Below are 20735 nucleotides of genomic sequence, written 5' to 3'. Positions count from 1 at the left end.
CATTTTTTAAATTCTTAGATCCGGCACTGCCATAGATGCATACATACGTATTATATAAAGAGAAACTTTAAGCTCACTACTCAAAATACTAAAGGAGCATCTGAATACAAAATTAAGGGAAGAAAAAAAAATGCTTGATTCGATGATGCTCATAATTATTGTTCCATGTTTATTTCTCATAGCTTTAATAAAGTTCTTTTATGATTACTTGTGGATACCTCTCCGTCTACAACACATGATGAATTCACAGGGAATCAAAGGACCTCCTTACAGATTCATCCATGGAAACAACAAACAAGCTGCTCAAATAAAGAAGGAAACCTCGATCAAATCTACGGGCTTGACTCATGATATATTTCCCAGAGTGCAGCCACATATTTACTCCTGGCTCAATAATTATGGTAAGGTCATGGACGGGTAAGTTCACCCTCTTAATATAAAATTCTGCGTTCGTCCCCTAACGACGGGATGTTTGTGTTTTATGTGATCAGGGAAGAACTATCTTTATTGGAAAGGTACTCAAGCTGAACTTGTGATCACAGAACCTGAACTAGCCAAAGAGATACTGAAGAACAGTGAAAAAGCTTTTCTGAAAAGGAAGCTGAATGCTTTTGATAGCAAGATACTGGGGGAAGGGCTCGTGATGGCGGAGGGTGAAAAATGGGTGAAGCTACGGAGGTTGGCCAATTACGTTTTTCATGGCGAAAGCATAAAGGTAAAGCCTCGGAACTATATTCTTCTTCTGGTGCTTGGGACTATATGAATTATTGAATATGATGCGTATTGGATGATTGTTTGAGCAGAACATGAGTCCGGCAGTGATATCTAGCGTCGAAACAATGCTAGAAAAGTGGAAGGTAGAAGAAGGCCGTGAGATCGAAGTGTTCCATGAATTCAGATTATTGACTTCGGAAGTAATATCCAGAACAGCTTTCGGTAGCAGTTACGTGGAAGGGGAGAAGATATTCAACACGTTGCACAAGTTATCAGTAATGAATATGCGAAATATCCACAAGAACAGAATCCGTTTCATAGGGTATATATGTTAATGTTACCCCTAAGCTTGATTAATCCCAAGCTTTCTCCTTGTGCATAGCCTGACCTCGGTTTTTTTGCTTTCACCAGCAAGTTCTGGAGAACTGCAGATTTGGTGGAGGCGGAGAAGTTTGTAAAAGTAGTGAAAGATTCCGTGATGGAGATCATTAAGAAAAGAGAATACAAAGTGTTGAATGGAGAAGCTGAGAGCTTCGGCCATGATTTTCTGGGGTTACTTGTGAATGCCTATCACGAACCGGACGAGAAGAAAAGGCTATCCTTTGAGGATCTGGTAGAGGAGTGCAGAACATTTTACTTTGGTGGACAAGAAACTGTTCATTCCTTGCTTTCATGGACGGTTTTGCTTTTATCCATCCATGGAGATTGGCAAGAGAAAGCAAGAAGAGAGGTTATGGAAATATTTGGTAACCAAAATCCACACCCTGATGGCATTGCCAAACTCAAAACGGTAAGTAAATTATACACCCTGCACACATAACTGCTTGAACCCGGATTTTATAAGAAAAATATTATTCCTCTTATTACTGAGGTCACCCGTTGAGTTCGAGTTTAGTACATCTAACATGTTTCGATAATGTGACAGATGAGTATGATCATTAATGAAACTCTGAGATTGTACGGTTCGGCGAATTCTATGCCAAGAGAGGTTGCAAGAGAAGTTCGTTTGGGAAAGCTAGTGCTGCCTGCTAACATGCATCTGCTGATTCTGAACACTGCACTGCACCATGACCCTCAACTGTGGGGTGACGAAGTTCATCTCTTTAGACCGGAGAGATTCGCCGATGGGATCGCCAAAGCTACCCGATACAAACGCGGCTGCGTTTGTTCCCTTCGGATTGGGGCCTCGATTTTGCGTTGGGATGAGCTTTGCAATCACTGAAACCAAGGTTGCTCTAGCCATGATTCTTCAGCGCTACGCCATGACCCTCTCCCCTGCCTATGTCCACAATCCAGCTCTCATTGTCACCCTTCAACCACAACATGGGATCCAAGTCATACTCGAGCCACTGCATAATGATGATTGATATGATTCGGTGGTAAAATAAAATGTTGTTCTTCTTGAAAGATGATATATATCAACTATGAGTATCTTTTATTCACAATCAATTATATCAGTAGCGAATCTATAAAAACTTCATCGACTGGGCCAATATAAATATTTATCCAAAATAATTCATATATATATTTTAATTAAAAAGGTAATAACAATTATACGTGTATACATATATTTGACTGAATCTAGAAAAATTATATCAACTAGACCGATAACACTTTTTAATATAAGTCATATTTTTATACGCTAATAATCCCTTTTCTTTTTGGCATGTCTTATTTTGGTCAATGTTCTTGAAATACATTTTAGTCATTTACATTATCAATTTATTATATATTGGTCACTGGTCGTTAACTCTCATTAGTTTGCTTATGTGACATGTTAGTAAAAACGATTTAATTTTAACTTTACCCTTATATTTAGAAAAATACTAATTTAACCCTAAACTTTAAATGAAGTCTTAATTTAACCCTTAAACTTTAGATAAATTATTTTATCTATAGTTTAGATGTTAAATTAACATTTTGTCTAAATTTTAGTATTAAACTAGTATTCTATCTAAAATTTAAGGGTTAAATTTAATTTTTAGTAACATGCCACGTTCCGGTGATCAAAAATAAGGTAGATCGAAAACAAAAAAGTGACTAAAATGTAGTTTCTTTAAAATACTAACCAAATTCAAATTGTCCAAAAATTAAGGGGGCCACAACTATAAGTTATCCATTTTGATTTGAATGGTGTTCTAACTTTTTGGGGCATAGGATTGGCAAGGGCCTACGTAGAACTAGGCCTACATACGTCCCTGAATTATATAGTCTAAATATAACTAGGGTTCGGTCAAAAATAAATAAATATAACTAGGGTAAATTTTAAATTTGGTAACTTAACTTTACTCTTTCTCGTGTTTCACTCTTTGTATTTTAACTTTTTTTCAATTTTCTTACTGAACTTAATACATTGAGATTTTTTGGTCACTCGGCCGTGAAATAGGTAGCGACTTTAAAATGGGCAGTTATATAAATGCAAAACGATGTCTTTTTGGTGAAATTTTTATTTTTTTTAAAACGGTTTCGTTTTTAATACCGTTAACTATTTAAGGGTGGAGTGACCAAAGTAGGAGAGAGAATAAAGTTCAGTTACAAAAAAAACTCAATGTATATAGTTCAGTGAGAAAATTGAAAACTTTTAAACTTCAATGAACAAAATGAGAGAGAGTAAAATTTAATGATGAGATTTACCCATATAACTATCATGGTCCTTATTCAATCCTAAAGTGATATAAATCATATAATATCTAGTAACTAACAATAAAACACATATGAGAAAGGCACTTATCATCCAAAATTGTTCTTTTTTTTTTTTTGCAACAATAAATAATATTTATGCATTAATAACTTCAAATTAATTATTTATTATTAAACGAAAAAGGAAAAAGAAAACAATAATAATTTAGTATTTCTGAATGTATCATTGTTGTATTAATAAAATTCTTCTAGCTTAGGCGTAGGGTGTATCTAAGAGTATAGAGCCTCCTTAGAAAACATTTAAATAAATTGCTAAACATGTCTTAAAATTAGATTATTTGTCTAATTTGTTGGCTTGGTCTGAAAGGCTATTTAAAGTTTGTATCAACTTCGATTCAATTTTTAATTTAAAAACACTTATTAAAAATGATTTCTTACAAGTGGTGGATTGGTATTGGATGTGATTGGTGAAATTTTTTGTCTCTCATTGACATTTATTATAAATGTATAATAATATATAACAAAATTAAATAACAGTGTCCTTTAAATATGCTGATATTTTCTGTTTGCTAAAAAAATGAAAGATACTTTTCCCAGTAAAAATGTCATTTGATTAAATGACATGAATGATGCTTGCCAACAAGCAAGCGGTTAAAACTAGACGTGGGTCAAACTGTACCACAACTGGTACAACATAAAATTGCAGAACTAGCTCCTGCCATTCCTCAAAATCTTCGAACCATCCAGGATGAGGAGTGAATACAATGATAACAACCCGGTCTTCATTCGTTACGCGGGGGAGCAAGCTTCGAGCTTAGGAAGGACACTTCGCCAAGCGTCTGCAACGCTATTTGCCAGTCGGGCCTGTCCCTTGGCAAATTCATGAAAAGCAATCCCCATGTCTCGTGTTTTTGGTTCCTGGAAACGTACAATCTCTTCATTCATCAGTCGAACTATCGTCTCGAATCTTCTTGTTGCCTCCTCACTTGCTGCCTTCAAATGCAACAAATAAAACTGATTGTTAGAGGAGGCAAAAGCAATAAAGGCCTAAATAGGCATAAAGTGAAAGCCTGGATGGGATGACTTGCCTCCTTGTATTCATGCTCAGCTTCTCCCACTCTGTCAGAGCGTGTTAGCATGAGCTTGTCACTGCAAACATTGGATCTCAAATTACAAACCTTATATAAGAAATGCTGGACGTTTTAAAGATTGTTCAAGTAAACCGCTTGTGCAATTATCGTGCAAACAGAACACAGCTAGTGGCAACAAAAGATGGCTAAAAAGGTTGGGAGGGGAGGCGTAATGTACGGATGACCAGAAGCATCCAGATTTATCTCCTTCAACTTCATTGTTTCAGCCAGTTCGCATTGTTGCCTCAATGCATTGGCTCTCTCTCCTATTGTAGCCTGTTACACAAATTTAAGTGGATCAGCAATGAAATTGTTACCAACCATCCACTTCAATATTATCATAGGATGACAAAGGAGCTCATCTACGAAGATGGTTCCATCACCGGTTTCCACAATACAATTACATTTACAGTTAACTATTTCAGTATTGCAGGTAAAAATACATAGTTCTTCAACATTTTCTCAAGGAATGCTATATACGGCAACGAATAAATGCCATTCATCATAATGTAGAATAAAGAGGGCAGTGCAACTCACCTTTATGGACTGAACAGCACGAACATAATCCTTCAAGGGTACTTCAAAATTCATTAATAGTTGATGGGCCTGTAGTCAATTTTATGATGGTGAAATGTAAGGCTACTCGTATTAACCACTTAAGGAAAATTTTGGGCCTCATATATAAGGCCACAATTATGCATGCTTTCAAAGTTAGAAGACGAACAACCTTCAAAAAGAAGGCTCAACGTTAAAAGACAGCAGCTTACCTCCTTCTGCAGTTTTGCAGATAGCAATTCAGATTTAGCGCCAAGATCAGAAAATGCCTTCCCAAGAGCTTGTCCTTCACAAGCACCGAGAAGCTTGGCTGCTTTACCAAAATCAGATAGTGACTGCCCCAATTCTGGGAATAGTCAAACAAAAAATTGTTCAAATTTTTGTCCAAACCAAAAAGAGACAAACACTTGATAAAGATATAAATGAGAAGCATACAGTGTTTAGAGCCTAAAATTACAAGACGATATGCATGCTTCTGAGCTTCAGCCAAATGATTTTCAAGCTCAAAAACATAGTGTTTAACTTTCTCATATTCGGGATTTGATTCTTCAACAGGTTTTTCCTTTCCAAGGACATCATCACTCACCTTAGACTGTACATCCTGTTAAGTTTCTGGACAAATTAATTCAAGACTAGGAATTTTACTACTATAAAGTATAAACATGTCATATTCAAGCCAGAGGAACCGGCTTCACTAGAATGAAACATAAAATTAGCCAAATATTACATGTTAAAGCAGTACCAAAAGGAAATGAAAACACATTATAGAAAGCAAGTAGTGAGTTTCCACTGTTCTACACCTTCAAAAAGAAAGAAAAGAAGGGGAAAAAAGGGAACAAGTTATTTATGAAAGATATATAAGGTCAATTAGATGTCTTCTCACCTAAAACTGTGGTCATGTTTTTCTGACCGTGTGTTTGGAATTGATAGTTCAGCTCATTAAAGGGAAACTGAAACCTTTTAATTCATAAAGGGAGACTGAAATCTTAGTACCAAGTTACATAAACTGGAAAACTACTCCATAAAGAAAATAAATAAACAAATTTAAAAGTACAATCAAGAATCCCAAGGGAAAAAATAAAATTGCAATCTTAGCCTTAATTAGAGAATCAAAATAAATGACCTTTCCTATAGAGATTCGGCCCATAACATTACTCCCTCCTGTACAAAAAACTTGTCCTCAACCTCGTAGTTAGGATAAACTTAGCAAACATATTTTCAATTATCAGCACCACTGAATAAATCTCCAACATTCAATTTTTCAAAAATACAGCAACATGTTTAGACTTACCAAACTTCTACAATATAGAGTAGAGGGTTTTCTGGATTGGTTTAACAAAAAAGATGACAGTGGTATACGAGTTTAGGAAGGATTAATGAATAAGACAAGCAAGTGAAGTTGGTTGCAATTGCCATGTTTTTTGTCGAGATGAGTTCAGGACGGTTTGATGCATAGGATAAGAAAGAGTCAAAGAGAGATCTATAGAGGCTTCCATTGTTTGGGTTTGTTCAGTTGAAGGGTCTACTTTCACATCAACCATAGAATTACCAACATATTTACCAACAGTTATTTTATCCATTCCTTCATGCATTTGATCAAACAATTGGGCTTTGGTTTCAGCAGTACTTTCATCAATATTCTACAACGTACGATCTAATATATGCTTTATCTTTGTTTGCATATGCTCAAGCTTCTTGTGTATTTCTGCTCACCATTTGCCGACCTTTGTTCTTCCAATAACTTGGTTTTAAAAGGCGCGAGGCACACCTAGGCGCAAGGAGAAGGCGTGCCTTTTGCAGGCGGATCCTCATAATAACACACCATGCACAAATCATTACTAATTAATTAACATAGTGATAATATTAGGAATTCATTGAGTTAATATATTTAAGATTCAGGTGAAACCGGTTAAATTAGTCAAAATCAGAAGTTTGATTAAAGTCAATGATTTGAATAAAGTCAAAAATTCAATAAAAGCCTCGAAAATTCAATAAAAGTCAATCATATGATCAAAATCAATTTATTCAAAGTCAAAAGGTCACAGTGTATCTAGTCAATGGGTCAGATCGAGTATCCTCGACGAGTCAGATCAATTATGGTTAACTGATCGAATTGGGTCTTGTCAACGAATTAGATTGAGCTTAATCAACAACTTAGATCAAGACCAATCAACAGGTTAAACTTAATCTAGTCAACAGATTGGATCAAGTCTTATTAATGGATCAGGTCAGGTCTAATTAATAGATCAGATTGAATACTTAAAGTAACCCATTCTTTCAAAAGGTCACTTGTCTATTTTTGTCACTGGACTGCCCCTAATATCAAACTCAGTTGACATCTAGTGAGTTCACTAAACTGTTGGGGCTTAATGTTTTTAATTATAACTTGCAACTATTCTTCTCTATCAGTTTGCTTCGAGTCTTCTGTATGATTGCTTGATTAAGAAAATCCATTAGATGTTTTGATTCAATGGTTAAGTATGAGTTGTCTAAAGCATAGGTGCTACACCATTTTGAGTTTACTGATTAAGCATAGGTGCTATATCTTATCAAACAGGTGGGTTCTGGTTCTTGAAAATGGCATGTGGTTGTAATTTTTAGCTCATAGTTAGTCTGGTTTGCATGGAGTTCAAGGTCAATATACACAACTCTTCGAACTCGAAACCTCTAGGGATAATAAAGTGTTTGTTCATAATATTTTTCAGCCATGAACAATAGACATATACACAACCATTCGAACTCGAAATCTCTAGGGATAATAACACCCCCTTTAACTACCGATGTCACTCGATGACTTCCAACATTGTTCCTTGAAGATATATTAATGACATAAGGAAACATTATAAACATGGCAGGCAACCTTCATGATTAGGACAAGAGACAGTAGTAAGCAAAATGGCGGCTCATATTACTTTCTATGCAGCTTGCAAATCTTTGCATTATCTAGTAGAAGAAGAGAGCATCAAACAACAGCTTGCATAATTAGATTCTACTATTTCTAACATAAAAGTCAAAGAGAGAGAGAGTAGCAGGCATCCATTGAAGAACCTTCCCCACCCACCACAATCATCTTCGTACACTTTCATTTTTATGATTGTTAGCCTCTCTCCTAATGAAAATTTTAAGGTAAACTATACATTTAGTACTTAAACTATCAATTTTGATATGTTTTAGTATCTAAATTTTCAATTTTTTCAAAAACATACATAACATTTAGTTTTCATTTCATTTTAGTGCCCTGTCGTTAAAAACTTAACGTGTTTAATAGCTAAACTATCATTTTTAGTCCGTTTTAGTACCTAAGCTTCCAATTTTTTCAAGACTTAACGTTAAATTTTGAATGAGGGTACTGGAATGAAACAAAAACTAAAAGTTTTTAATAACGGATACTAAAATGAAATAAAAACTAAATTTTAGGTATGGTTTTGAAAAATTGAAAGTTTAGGTACTAAAACATATCAAAACTGAGAATTTAGGTACTAAACACGAAATTTACCCAAAATATTAAGAAGGCAGAATCCCAACAGTGCCCCAAATAGATTCCAAGACCACTTTGTTTCCCCCATTTGGCAATTTGCTTTCATCACCACTCTATGGAAACCTGCCTACCTCAATGTACTGATTGAGAAAATTAAAGTTTTACTTTTAATTTCTTTTCAACCATTTTTGACATCCCCAAGTGGGGAATGGGGCTGAACTCGATTTCTCGGGATTGTCTCAGGAAAGGCGGGTTAATACACGGCTAATATACGGCAGTACCGGATACATTAAAATGTATTTAATAAATTCGGTTTAGCGGTACCTATTATGTTGACAACTAATAATGTTTTAGGTAGAAAATATGAAAAACTATTAAAAAATTTGGTAACCGGTAAACTTTGGTTATCGGTAAGTATCTATCATTTTTATAAAAGTGTCCATACTTTTAACATATCAAGTAAATTTTACCGGTTTTATCATAATGAATCTGGTTTTGTCATATTTTTACTTGTTATATTGTAAAGTATCTATCCTTTTTATAAAAGTGTCCATACTTATTTCACTGTGAAAATATATTTATTATTATCTTTGGTTAATATTGTTAAATTTAAATTCTAAATAATATTTTATAAATATCAAAACAATCAATATTTTGTGTGTAAATGAAATTATTAAATTAATATTGTAGGTGGAAAACATGAAACACTATTAAAAAAATTGAAACATAAATTACATAACTTTAAAAAAAGTATATATCATTTTTATAAAAGTGTATACTTATTTCACTGTGGAAAACATATTTATTATTATCTTTGGTTAATATTGTTAAATTTAAATTCTAAATAATATTTTATAAAATATCAAAAAATCAATAATTTTTTGTGTAAATGAAATTATTAAATTAATATTGTAGGTGGAAAACATGAAACACTATTAAAAAATTTGAAACATAAATTACATAACTTTAAAAAAAGTATATATCATTTTTATAAAAGTGTTCATACTTATTTCACTGTGGAAAACATATTTATTATTATCTTTGGTTAATATTGTTAAATTTAAATTCTAAATAATATTTTATAAAATATCAAATAATCAAATAATTTTTTGTGTAAATGAAATTATTAAATTAATATTGTAGGTGGAAAACATGAAACACTATTAAAAAAAATTGAAACATAAATTACATAACTTTAAAAAAAAGTATCGATTCTTTTTATAAAAAGTATGGACACTTTCAATATAATAGGTAAAAATATGATGTAATAGGTAGCGCTTATATAATGTAATAGGTATCGTTTATATAATGTAATAGGTAGTTGTAAAGTATCTATCCTTTTTATAAAAGTGTCCATACTTTTTTCATTGTGGAAAACATTAATTTAAGGTTATCTTTTGAGTGAGTTTTAAGATATTAATTTAGTAATTATAGGCGTCTAATGATTTATTTTTTACGTTACGATATATATTATATTATATTAAAACAATAAACATATATATTACATTTATTATTATCTTTGGTTAATATTGTTAAATTTAAATTCTAAATATTATTTTATAAAATATCAAAACAATCAAATAATTTTTTGTGTAAATGAAATTATTAAATTAATATTGTAGGTGGAAAACATAAAACACTATTAAAAAAATTGAAACATAAATTACATAACTTTAAAAAAAGTGTCGATCCTTTTTATAAAAAGTATGGATACTTTCAATATAATAGGTAAAAATATGATGTAATAGGTAGCGCTTATATAATGTAATAGGTATCGTTTATATAATGTAATAGGTAGTTGTAAAGTATCTATCCTTTTTATAAAAGTGTCCATACTTTTTTCATTGTGGAAAACATTAATTTAAGGTTATCTTTTGAGTGAGTTTTAAGATATTAATTTAGTAATTATAGGCGTCTAATGATTTATTTTTTACGTTACGATATATATTATTATTAAATTAAAAATAATAAAAATATATATTACATATTTATTATTATCTTTGGTTAATATTGTTAAATTTAAATTCTAAATATTATTTTATAAAATATCAAAACAATCAAATAATTTTTTGTGTAAATGAAATTATTAAATTAATATTGTAGGTGGAAAACATGAAACACTATTAAAAAAAAATTGAAACATAAATTACATAACTTTAAAAAAAGTATCGATTCTTTTTATAAAAAGTATGGACACTTTCAATATAATAGGTAAAAATATGATGTAATAGGTAGCGCTTATATAATGTAATAGGTTTCGTTTATATAATGTAATAGGTAGTTGTAAAGTATCTATCCTTTTTATAAAAGTGTCCATACTTTTTTCATTGTGGAAAACATTAATTTAAGGTTATCTTTTGAGTGAGTTTTAAGATATTAATTTAGTAATTATAGGCGTCTAATGATTTATTTTTTACGTTACGATATATTATTATTATATTAAAAACAATAAACATATATTACATATTATTATTATCTTTGGTTAATATTGTTAAATTTAAATTTTAAATATTATTTTATAAAATATCAAAACAATCAAATAATTTTTTGTGTAAATGAAATTATTAAATTAATATTGTAGGTGGAAAACATAAAACACTATTAAAAAAATTGAAACATAAATTACATAACTTTAAAAAAAGTGTCGATCCTTTTTATAAAAAGTATGGACACTTTCAATATAATAGGTAAAAATATGATGTAATATGTAGCGCTTATATAATGTAATAAGTATCGTTTATATAATGTAATAGGTAGTTGTAAAGTATCTATCCTTTTTATAAAAGTGTCCATACTTTTTTCACTGTGGAAAACATTAATTTAAGGTTATCTTTTGAGTGAGTTTTAAGATATTAATTTAGTAATTATAGGCGTCTAATGATTTATTTTTACGTTACGATATATTATTATTATATTAAAAACAATAAACATATATATTACATATTTATTATTATCTTTGGTTAATATTGTTAAATTTAAATTCTAAATAATATTTTATAAAATATCAAATAATCAAATAATTTTTTGTGTAAATGAAATTATTAAATTAATATTGTAGGTGAAAAACATGAAACACTATTAAAAAAAATTGAAACATAAATTAAATAACTTTAAAAAAAATTATCGATCATTTTTATAAAAAGTATGGACACTTTCAACATATTATAATGTAATAGGTAAATTTGCAATGCTATCAGTATAAATATACCGGTTTACTTATAAAATAGGTAAATATAAGCCTACCTATTACATTATATAAGCGCTACCTAGTATGTTATTGTACTTTATAATATTTTCGGTTAAATAATATAACATAACCGGTCACTTGTTTTACCGGTTATGCCGTATATTAACCGTTTTTTAGGCGCCGCACCGCAGAACTACCCCGATTTCTCTTCTGGTTGATATCTCAAGTGAAGGTCATATCCTGTCACAATCACAGCACAAAACTAAATTTCTATATATATAGAAATTACAAAATATCAACTTAGCCAGCGGTTTAATTTATGCAATTAATTTGATTTCAATTATAAAAATCAAATAGTTGGTTAAGAGAAGATGCAGATTTTCAACTGGAAAAATCAAATTTGATCATGGAATTTAACAAACAATCTGACTCATGTAGTCATGTGGACTGTGTTCACTTCCCCTTACAACATTGCTGCTTGAAATTTCTAAAGTTGCAAACATTTATTTTCCTTATTAATCCGGGATAATTATAAGACAATATTCGTTTAAAAATAATTCTCAACCATCTGACATTGAAAGTTCACTCTTGACATTTCTAGTGCTCGAATCTCGATATCAAAACTACAGTTATTCAATTTCTTGCTTTTCCAACAATATCGACCGACCACTATTGGGCTTAGAATATGGCTTAGAATATTGTTATGTATATCTTCAATTTAATTATAGTAGTAGATTATATATAAATTTTTAAAACAATTAAAATAGTATGATTTGATTATATGATTTTTTTAACTATTGAGAATATAAACATTTTACAAATACAATTATTCGAACTTAAAATTAAAAAAAAATATTTTACCATCAACATAGGTTCAAAAAAATTAAAATGTTCAATTTATGTTTTTATAAACATGTTAATATTCATCGAGGAAATCACATCCATACTTTGTCATACTTTAACAAATTAGGCCACGTGCCGAATGTTAAACTCGACATACGAATTTACTAAGAATCGCAGCAACAAAATGCAAGTATTGTAGATTTGCAGTAGCAAACAAACAACAAGAAGCAGAATTCCACCACCGTTTTCTTTTTATTTTAATTTACATTATCATCAATTCTTAACTGCTTAATTTTATATTCAGATTAAAATGATAATGATGAAACATCAGGATGGATGTCTTACCATGTAGTTTGAAGGGTATGACTGAGAGTTATAAAAGCTGTGTGTAGTTGGACCCTGCCGGCGGGACGCCGACACCGAGGAGCTAGTTTCTGGCGTCCCTGGCTCTGACTCATCGAGCCGGCACTCTAGGTTCACCCCAAAAAACCGCACCAGCCTCCTTGTGTTCCCGGCTACTGTACCTGCATTTTCAACAATGCTCCCTGAAAACATACATGTGCTTATGTTACATAGTGAAAGGACCCTGAAATATTATTTTTAGAGTGACATATAATAATGGTATAATTTTTTTATATGAGTAATTATAAATAAAATTTTAAGATGAACACGTTATAAAAAAATTAATATTAAAAATTTTGGATGTCACACTGTGCATGTATACATGCATATACCTGCATGAAGGCAGTTAGATGGGTATGACAGATTAGCAGCATGGCCTTGAATGTGGCCAAGAAAAGGATGTCCTTGGCAGAATCCCCTAATACACCACCCGTCACCATCACCACCGCCTCCACAGCCCGTATTATTCCCCGGCACGGTGTTTCCGCCGTCAGTTGGTGCTGTGGCTGCCGCACTGCTCCTCCTGCAACCTATAAAGAACCTATCAGCATCCGAACAGTGGCGTTGGAATAAAATAACGTCACCGGCATCAAGCTGCTTCTCCTTAACGTATCTGCTCCACCCTTTGGTAAAGACGTAGCTTTGGCTGCTGTTCCAATACGAGTAACGGAAACGGCAACACTTGCCCGTCTCGTCCTCGAAACTCAGCAGCAAGGTTCGTCGCCGCTGGAGTCACCGGCGAGCGGGAAGTAATTCTCGGCGTGCTGTTTGGGTATAACGAGCCTGTTGAGTTTGCCGACATCGCTCGGAGTCGGGGGTTTTTCAAACATGGGTTCCGTTACATGGTTTTGCAGGTTAGGGTTTATTTCAGTGTGGCCCTCGATTCTTTCCTTGTTCTTCATGCTGTTTAAAGTTGAAGCCGATGGAAGAGAAGAACATGGATTGTTGGAAGAGTTTTTAGCCAAGTTTGGTCAGGTGCAAGGGGAGAGTTATTAAAGAGGAATTAAACACCAAAAATTAGATTAGATGATTCCCACTCACCCATCATTCCTGATTTCAACTAATAATATTTATTTATCATTATATTTTAAGGTGTATCTTCACCAATTTTTTATAATATAAATAAGAAATAAATAAATTTTTTAAATTTATTTTAAAATTTATAACTCTCATTCATTTAATTATAATAACGTGGTGAGTCAATCCATCAAATAAATTTTTGCAATTTCATATTTTTTAAAATAATTAATATTAATTTTAAAAAAAAAAAGAAAAAGAAAAAGTTGGGGGTAATGGGGAATTGTAACTTTACAAGTACGAGGCTATTTTTTTAAGGTTTTGCGTGGGAATTTTCCAATAATTATTTCATTATTTATATATAATTTGAAGAAGAAAAAATTTACACTTACCATTAGTTGTGTTTTTTAAGCATTATAATAAGAGCCGACTCTAAGACTGGCGAATCCAGGAATAAAAAAATGGGATCCAAAATAAATATTATAATATTCATTAATAAAAAAAGTTATATAATTAAAAATTCAAAATAACAATTCATTCAAAAAGCATAAAAAATTACTAAACACTAGAAATAATTACAATTGTTCTCGACGAGCTTTCATTCATTGAAATCGTTTTAAGATTTTTTTCATCATCGATTTGGACAAGAACATCTCTTTCTATATAACTGACCAAACAATCATTTAGAAATTGATCACCTATGCTATTTCGCAACTTATTCTTCACGATGTTCATTTTAGAAATTGCTCTTTTCACACTTGCAATCGTTACGGGGAGAATCAATACCAACTTTATGAGCAAATAGACTTGTTGGTACACTTGATACTTCTTTGTCTCGACAAGCTTCATGGAAAGTTCACCCAAAATCTATCATCCATCCGCATATCAACAATATAATTATCAAGTTGATCATCATGAAAAGATATATTTTTGAGTTTTTGCTCATGTCTTAAAAAATGTCTGAGACAACTATGATTATAATGCGAAGATAAGCATTGTCTAATTGGACAAAACATGCATGGTATGAGAGAAAATAAAATAGAGATTCTAACAGGTGGATGACTAACAGCATTGATGGACCTCGTCGGGGTAATAAGGGTGATTGTTATCTTTAAAAATTTAAAATTATCACATGTTTTAGTTTTTATATGTATATTTTTATTAAAAAAATTATTTTCACATCCTTTAGAATTTTATAAATTTAAATTTATTCTTAAAATTTTATAAATTTAAATTTATTCTTAAAATTTTATAAATTTAAATTCACATTCTCTCCATATAAAATCTTGGGTACATCCTTATCGAGTAAGATGGAGAGGGGCACATGTTTGATCATTTTACCCTCGCCTGCAAAAATATTTTAGACTTCATTGGAAAGTGACAGAGATGACCATGCTTGTTTGGTTTGTATTCGGTGTGGGGGAAATATATAGTAAAAGCCAGTGAAAGCAAGTTTTGTTTTTCCTGTCAAAATATATACAAAAGAAAAAGTATTGAAAAGAGATATGTGTGTCGTGTTTTCATGCCTACCTTCACATTCCTTTCCATCATGGGTTTCTTTTTATTTATTCATTTACTTATTTAACATCTTCACCGATAATTAAGATATCGCTTTATTTATTATTATATTGATTTTTTTACTTTAAATTTTGGGATTAAATTTAGATACGAAATTTATATTCGTATATAGTATTTTTACGTCGTTCAATTTTAATTTGTTATTTATCGGTGGCCTTTCAATAGATTCATTCTCTTTTGTGGTTCGTTTGTTAATACGATCAGATCTGTTCGTATCCTACCTTTTATCCGATTTTATTTGGTTAAATCTTTTAACCTTTTTTCTTGTATGTTTCTTGTTATCTTAAGTGACTAGTTTTCTCGTATTAAGATAAATATTTTTATTATGCATTTAGTTTACAATTGTGATAGTAAACTTTCATTGTGATTTAGATATTTTTATTTTTAATAAAATAAAAATGACATACAGATAGGGATGGATCTAGACATAGAAGTGGAGTAATTTTATATATATCTCTAATTACAATAGCAATGTACTAGCTCAAATCACATGCCATGGAACCAAGACTTGTGGACCGAAGTGGAGGGTCAATCAATATCTGTAATAAAAATATTTCCATATATTATATGAGTTTCCTGAATTTCGGAGCAAACCACCTGCATTTGCGACTTGCAAGACCTGTAGTATCTACTGAGATCTTCCTCAGTAAAGTCCAACACGCTCTTTCTGCCATCAATTATTAGTTTAGAGCATTTATTTTGTTGTTATCAATTCACACTTTGCTTCTCTTTGTGGAAATGAAATTTTAGGTTACATTTGGAAATTCATATAAAAATATTGGAATAGTTTGTTGGTAATAAATTTACTTTTTGATGACATGTGACCATCATATTCAATAACAATAGTATAAAATTATACACCGTCATATATTAGACATTATTTCTTTAATTATATTTTTGTCTACCTATTTTCACTTCAGTTGCGCTCAAGTAATATTAACCAAACACTTCAATCTGAGAATGGTAAATGGATAGGACGGGTCATAACGGGTAAAATTTATAAATCTATACTTTATCTATGCAGATGCATTCTCAAATCCTTCCTCACATCCATTATCTAATTGGATATCCACCATTCATCCCGTACTAGTCGGTAACTTCTCATACCTTCCAATTTTAGAAAGGAGAAATGATAGTCTTCAATTCTAAAAATGTTTATACCTTAATATTTGGTTAAATTACAAGTCATATCTTATAAAATCTTAAGATTTACAGAATAATCTCTGAAATTATACGTAAATTCATAATGATCCAAAATTTATATAGTGAGTATTTAGTGGATGGATGGATGTGGGACCGACGAATACAAGATTAACCGATGGGAAGTGGATAAGGTCTCAAATCCATCATCTAACCACTACTCATGACAGGTATGACCTTTTTACATCCACACTCATTCACTACTCACTAAATTTATACTCATTCCATCTCAACTAAAATGAATACGATTCGAAATTTACGAAATTTTATCCCGTCTGCTACCCTAATTCAATCAAAATGAAATATGTGGGATGTTTTTCCAGCCACATTTGGATAAGCACCACTTCCAACATAAAATAAAGCGTGACCAAAAGGTCTATGCCATGACCTGAACACTGTTTTTCAAACTTACAAAAAATGGGGACCATTCTTCCGTCTCACATGTGAGAATTTATATGTTGACACGGACCGACCAAAGAGGGGGGGGGGCACTAAATTATAATTGGAAACTAAACACTCATTACGTAGCCGAAAACTTTGACCATATAGGACCAGGAGGTTTATATTGGAACTTCATTTACTTTGGACTTCAAATCATGAATTGCATTCACACATCGAGTAATCGTGGAGGTTCAAGGATAAAAACAAAATCATAACATGTTGAGTTTTCAATTGGCTAGACGGTGCATGCTATTCGGCCAGATTAACTTCTACTTGGATTCCTCACGCATGCAATGACTTCTATATATAATCCTTTTATTTCTCCAAAAGCAAATAAATTTGTCAAAGGATCAATGTGTTTATGAGTATTGATTAATGGATTATAGTATGCAAACAAATGAAAAATATCTTCTTTTGTCAATTCAATAGATTTTCTCAAAAACTAAAAAAGAAAGAATAATAACAATTTCTCAAGGCATACCGAATTGCCTATGTCTAACTGTCCCAAAAAATGCAATTGCAAACAATATATTGGACCAACTTATTATGAATAGTATGTATTTTTGGGATCACTATATGATAGTCTTATAATAGTCATAGTGATAACTACATGTATGATATTTAAATTTGAGATCATCATTTTTTTTATATTGTGAGTAAAATGTTTAGATATAGTTAAATGTGTGTTGTAACTCGTTGCATTATAAAGATTGATGTTGGACATATCACGATCTATGATGTAACATCCTAAATTTCGGATTAGTATTTTTAGGTTTACCCGAGAGGTATATGGACCTATTGTGTTTCGTAAATAAGTTATTGGGCCGAGTGAGAGTTTAATTAGATGTGATTTGGGCTCGATTTACCATAAAAAGAGATTTTTAAATATACGATAAACTACGAAAGACTAAAAGTATAATTATCCTATTTTTAAAAAAGAGGCTGATTTCCAGGGATTTCTTTTAGCTTTCGGTGTGGGATTTTGGGGTAAAGGATGAGCAATTTGTGTATTCTCGTATCTTCCTCATTTCTTTTCTCTTTTCTTCTTCCATCTTCTTCTTCAAGGCTCAAGGGGAAGGTAAAAGCTTCCTTTATGTTCTCGTTAGTTCTTAATTTATTCTTGTGTCTTCCCACAACTTGTTTGGTAATTCCAGAGCTTTGATTTCATGATATGACAAGAGGAAGTGGTGGAGAACATCCCTTTTCAAGAGGAGAAGGATGAAGTAAGTGTGGTTGAAGAAAGGAGTTTCATTTTGTGACTCCCTAACTAAGGTAGTGTATTTCTAATCTTTTGTGGTGTTATGGTTTTCATAATCATGATGTTTTTTTAGATTTAGATGTTTAAGCATGTTAAGGCTTTCACTTGATTTATGCCCTAGATGATGTTATTGTTGTAAAGCTTATGTTTTTATGGTGTTAGATGACCCTATAAGACCCCCTTAAGCTTTACTTGTTGATTTGGGTTAAACTAGGGTGTTTGAGAGATTTTTTTGGTGATTTCTGAGCCTTATACAGGGTTTTTTGGGTTGTAGTATCGATACCAATATCAATATTTTTCTTGTAGTATCGATACTTGTATCAAAACCAATATTAATATTGTTAGAGTACCTATACAGCTTAGTAGAGTATTAATATTGTCCAATATCAAAAGATTCAAAACATCACTTGTTGTATCCGAATGTCTATAGATTGTTGTGAAATGTACAACTAAACTTAGAAAAGGATCCTAAAATATGAAATTTTCCAAATGCCCCTTAGGTGGCATAAATCATTACCAAATTATGAAATGATCCAAATGTCCCTTAGCTCTATGGAAGAACTTGATAATAAAAATGAGATAATAATATAATAATAATGTTATATGGGTGAAAATAATAAGAACCTTATAAGGTAAGACTCTTTTTTCTTTAATCGAGGATTATAAAACTTGATATGTCCAGATTCTTACATTCATAACAAATGGTGCAATCTTTCTCTTTCTTTAATTTATATTTCTTTGCTTCTCTTGAGGACCTCATGAATTTTTTGATTATTCTAACAAGCTTGACAATCTCTTCATCTACATCCACTTTTCACTAAAACTATTTTTTTATGCTGTTGGTAGTTTTAAAGCAATTAAAGTGACTTCTAGTTTGTTTTCTTATAATTATGATTAAGAAGATCATTTTTTGTTTATGAATTTATATTTCTTTAAAACTATTTTTTATGTTGAAATTCTCATAATTATGACTAAGAAGATCAATTTTTGTTTTTTTTACTTCATTAATTTCTTTACGAGTGGCTTCTAGTTTGTCCTAAATTTTATTAGCATTAGAACAAGAGCAAACTCTTTCATATTCATATGAGATAAGTGCACCAAATAGAATGTGCATGGCTTGTGCATTGAGTAGAACTTATTCTTCTCATCTTCACTTCAATAATCCATATTTTAATAACTCTTTGTAATTGTGTTCCAAGCTCTAAGATCATTAGCTTGAATGAAGAGTTTTATCTTATAAATTCAATAGGCATAATTAGTTCCAATAAAATAAAGTGACTTGTTGATCAATTGTGAATCTTCAACGAAGTAAGAATTAAAAGTTGAAGCTATTTTTTGTTGTTGATGCAGACATTGCTAGATCTCATCAAGGATCTTTCCAAGAGATTATAAGACCTTTAATTGAGTCAAGTTATACTAATTATTAACTAGATCAAACAAAATATATTAAGAAGGGATAAATTGATCTTTTAAAATTTTATGATGAAAGCAATTAAAAGGTAAAAACTTTGCTTAATAATTTAGAGTGGTTCGACTTCTAAACCAAGTGTGCATCCACTACATTAATTATTCACACTAATAATTTCTCAAATTCGCTAAATTTGCTTATATTTAAAAATAATATATAACCTTACAAATTTTCTCAAGGTTTATACCCAAAAGCCTTAAACGGACTCTCTCATGAAGAGTAATTAGAAATTTAACAAACAAAATAAAAAATTCACTAAGCAAATATATTTGCACAAATTAAACTTTCACCCAAAGTATACTTGATAAACATTAACAATGAAGTTCACAAGTGTTTTATAATGAAAAATACAACAATTAAACTCTACTAAACTCCTTAATGTTGGTATGTGCTTTCAATAATCTTTCTTTTTGTTACTGAGATAATATGAGCATGATTTTATATCCTCTCTATGAATTCTAGTTGTTAGGAGCTGTTAGGAATACAAGAGAGTTGCTACCTACAAAGATACAAAGCATTTATGACACGATCGATATTTTTATGAAAATGATAGTTTTTTTTGAATATTTGATCGTTTCAAGCTAAAGAATCAATCCTTCAAGTAAAGGGATGGATCCTTATTATCAAAGGATCTATCCTTCGTAATAACGGATTGATCGTTTTTGACTTTCCTTAAAATGGATATATCCTTTTTATGATGTCGATTGATCCAATGACTGTTATAATCACATGGATCAATCCTTGCGAAGAAGGGATCAATCCTTCAAGCAATTAATTTTGTTCCACAATCGGTCTCTGTTCTTTGGTAATCCCCGGAAAGCTCG

At 31.2% G+C, this 20735-nt stretch overlaps 1 protein-coding gene and 2 pseudogenes across 1 annotated transcript; 1 reads left to right on the top strand and 2 right to left on the bottom strand.

Moving 5' to 3' along the window:
• Positions 1-113: 113 nt before the first annotated feature.
• On the top strand, positions 114-2081 carry LOC120159848 (annotated as a pseudogene).
• A 2268-nt stretch (positions 2082-4349) lies between these two features.
• On the bottom strand, positions 4350-5116 carry LOC120159873 (sorting nexin 1-like). Its single transcript, XM_039170395.1, has 3 exons — positions 5022-5116; positions 4681-4760; positions 4350-4503 (listed from the first exon to the last, which is right to left on the bottom strand). The coding sequence occupies exons 1-3, from the start codon at positions 5073-5075 to the stop codon at positions 4350-4352; spliced, it is 288 nt and encodes a 95-aa protein (XP_039026326.1). The 5' UTR covers positions 5076-5116.
• Positions 5117-13252: 8136 nt separating this feature from the next.
• LOC120159872 lies at positions 13253-13908 on the bottom strand (annotated as a pseudogene).
• Between the last annotated feature and the right edge of the window lie 6827 nt (positions 13909-20735).

The sequence above is a fragment of the Hibiscus syriacus genome, unplaced genomic scaffold (assembly GCF_006381635.1).
Source record: "Hibiscus syriacus cultivar Baekdansim isolate YM2019G1 unplaced genomic scaffold, ASM638163v2 tig00111378_pilon, whole genome shotgun sequence".
In the NCBI taxonomy this organism is placed as follows: Eukaryota; Viridiplantae; Streptophyta; class Magnoliopsida; order Malvales; family Malvaceae; genus Hibiscus; species Hibiscus syriacus.
This window is presented reverse-complemented; position numbering and strand designations above follow the sequence as displayed.

Coding starts and splice junctions, on each gene's coding strand:
- LOC120159873 (XM_039170395.1), bottom strand. CDS start 5,075: ATGAATTTTGAAGTACCCTTGAAGGATTATGTTCGTGCTGTTCAGTCC. Junction 4,761..5,021: donor GTGCTGTTCAGTCCATAAAG/GTGAGTTGCACT, acceptor TTTGTGTAACAG/GCTACAATAGGAGAGAGAGC. Junction 4,504..4,680: donor AAGTTGAAGGAGATAAATCT/GGATGCTTCTGG, acceptor CAATGTTTGCAG/TGACAAGCTCATGCTAACAC.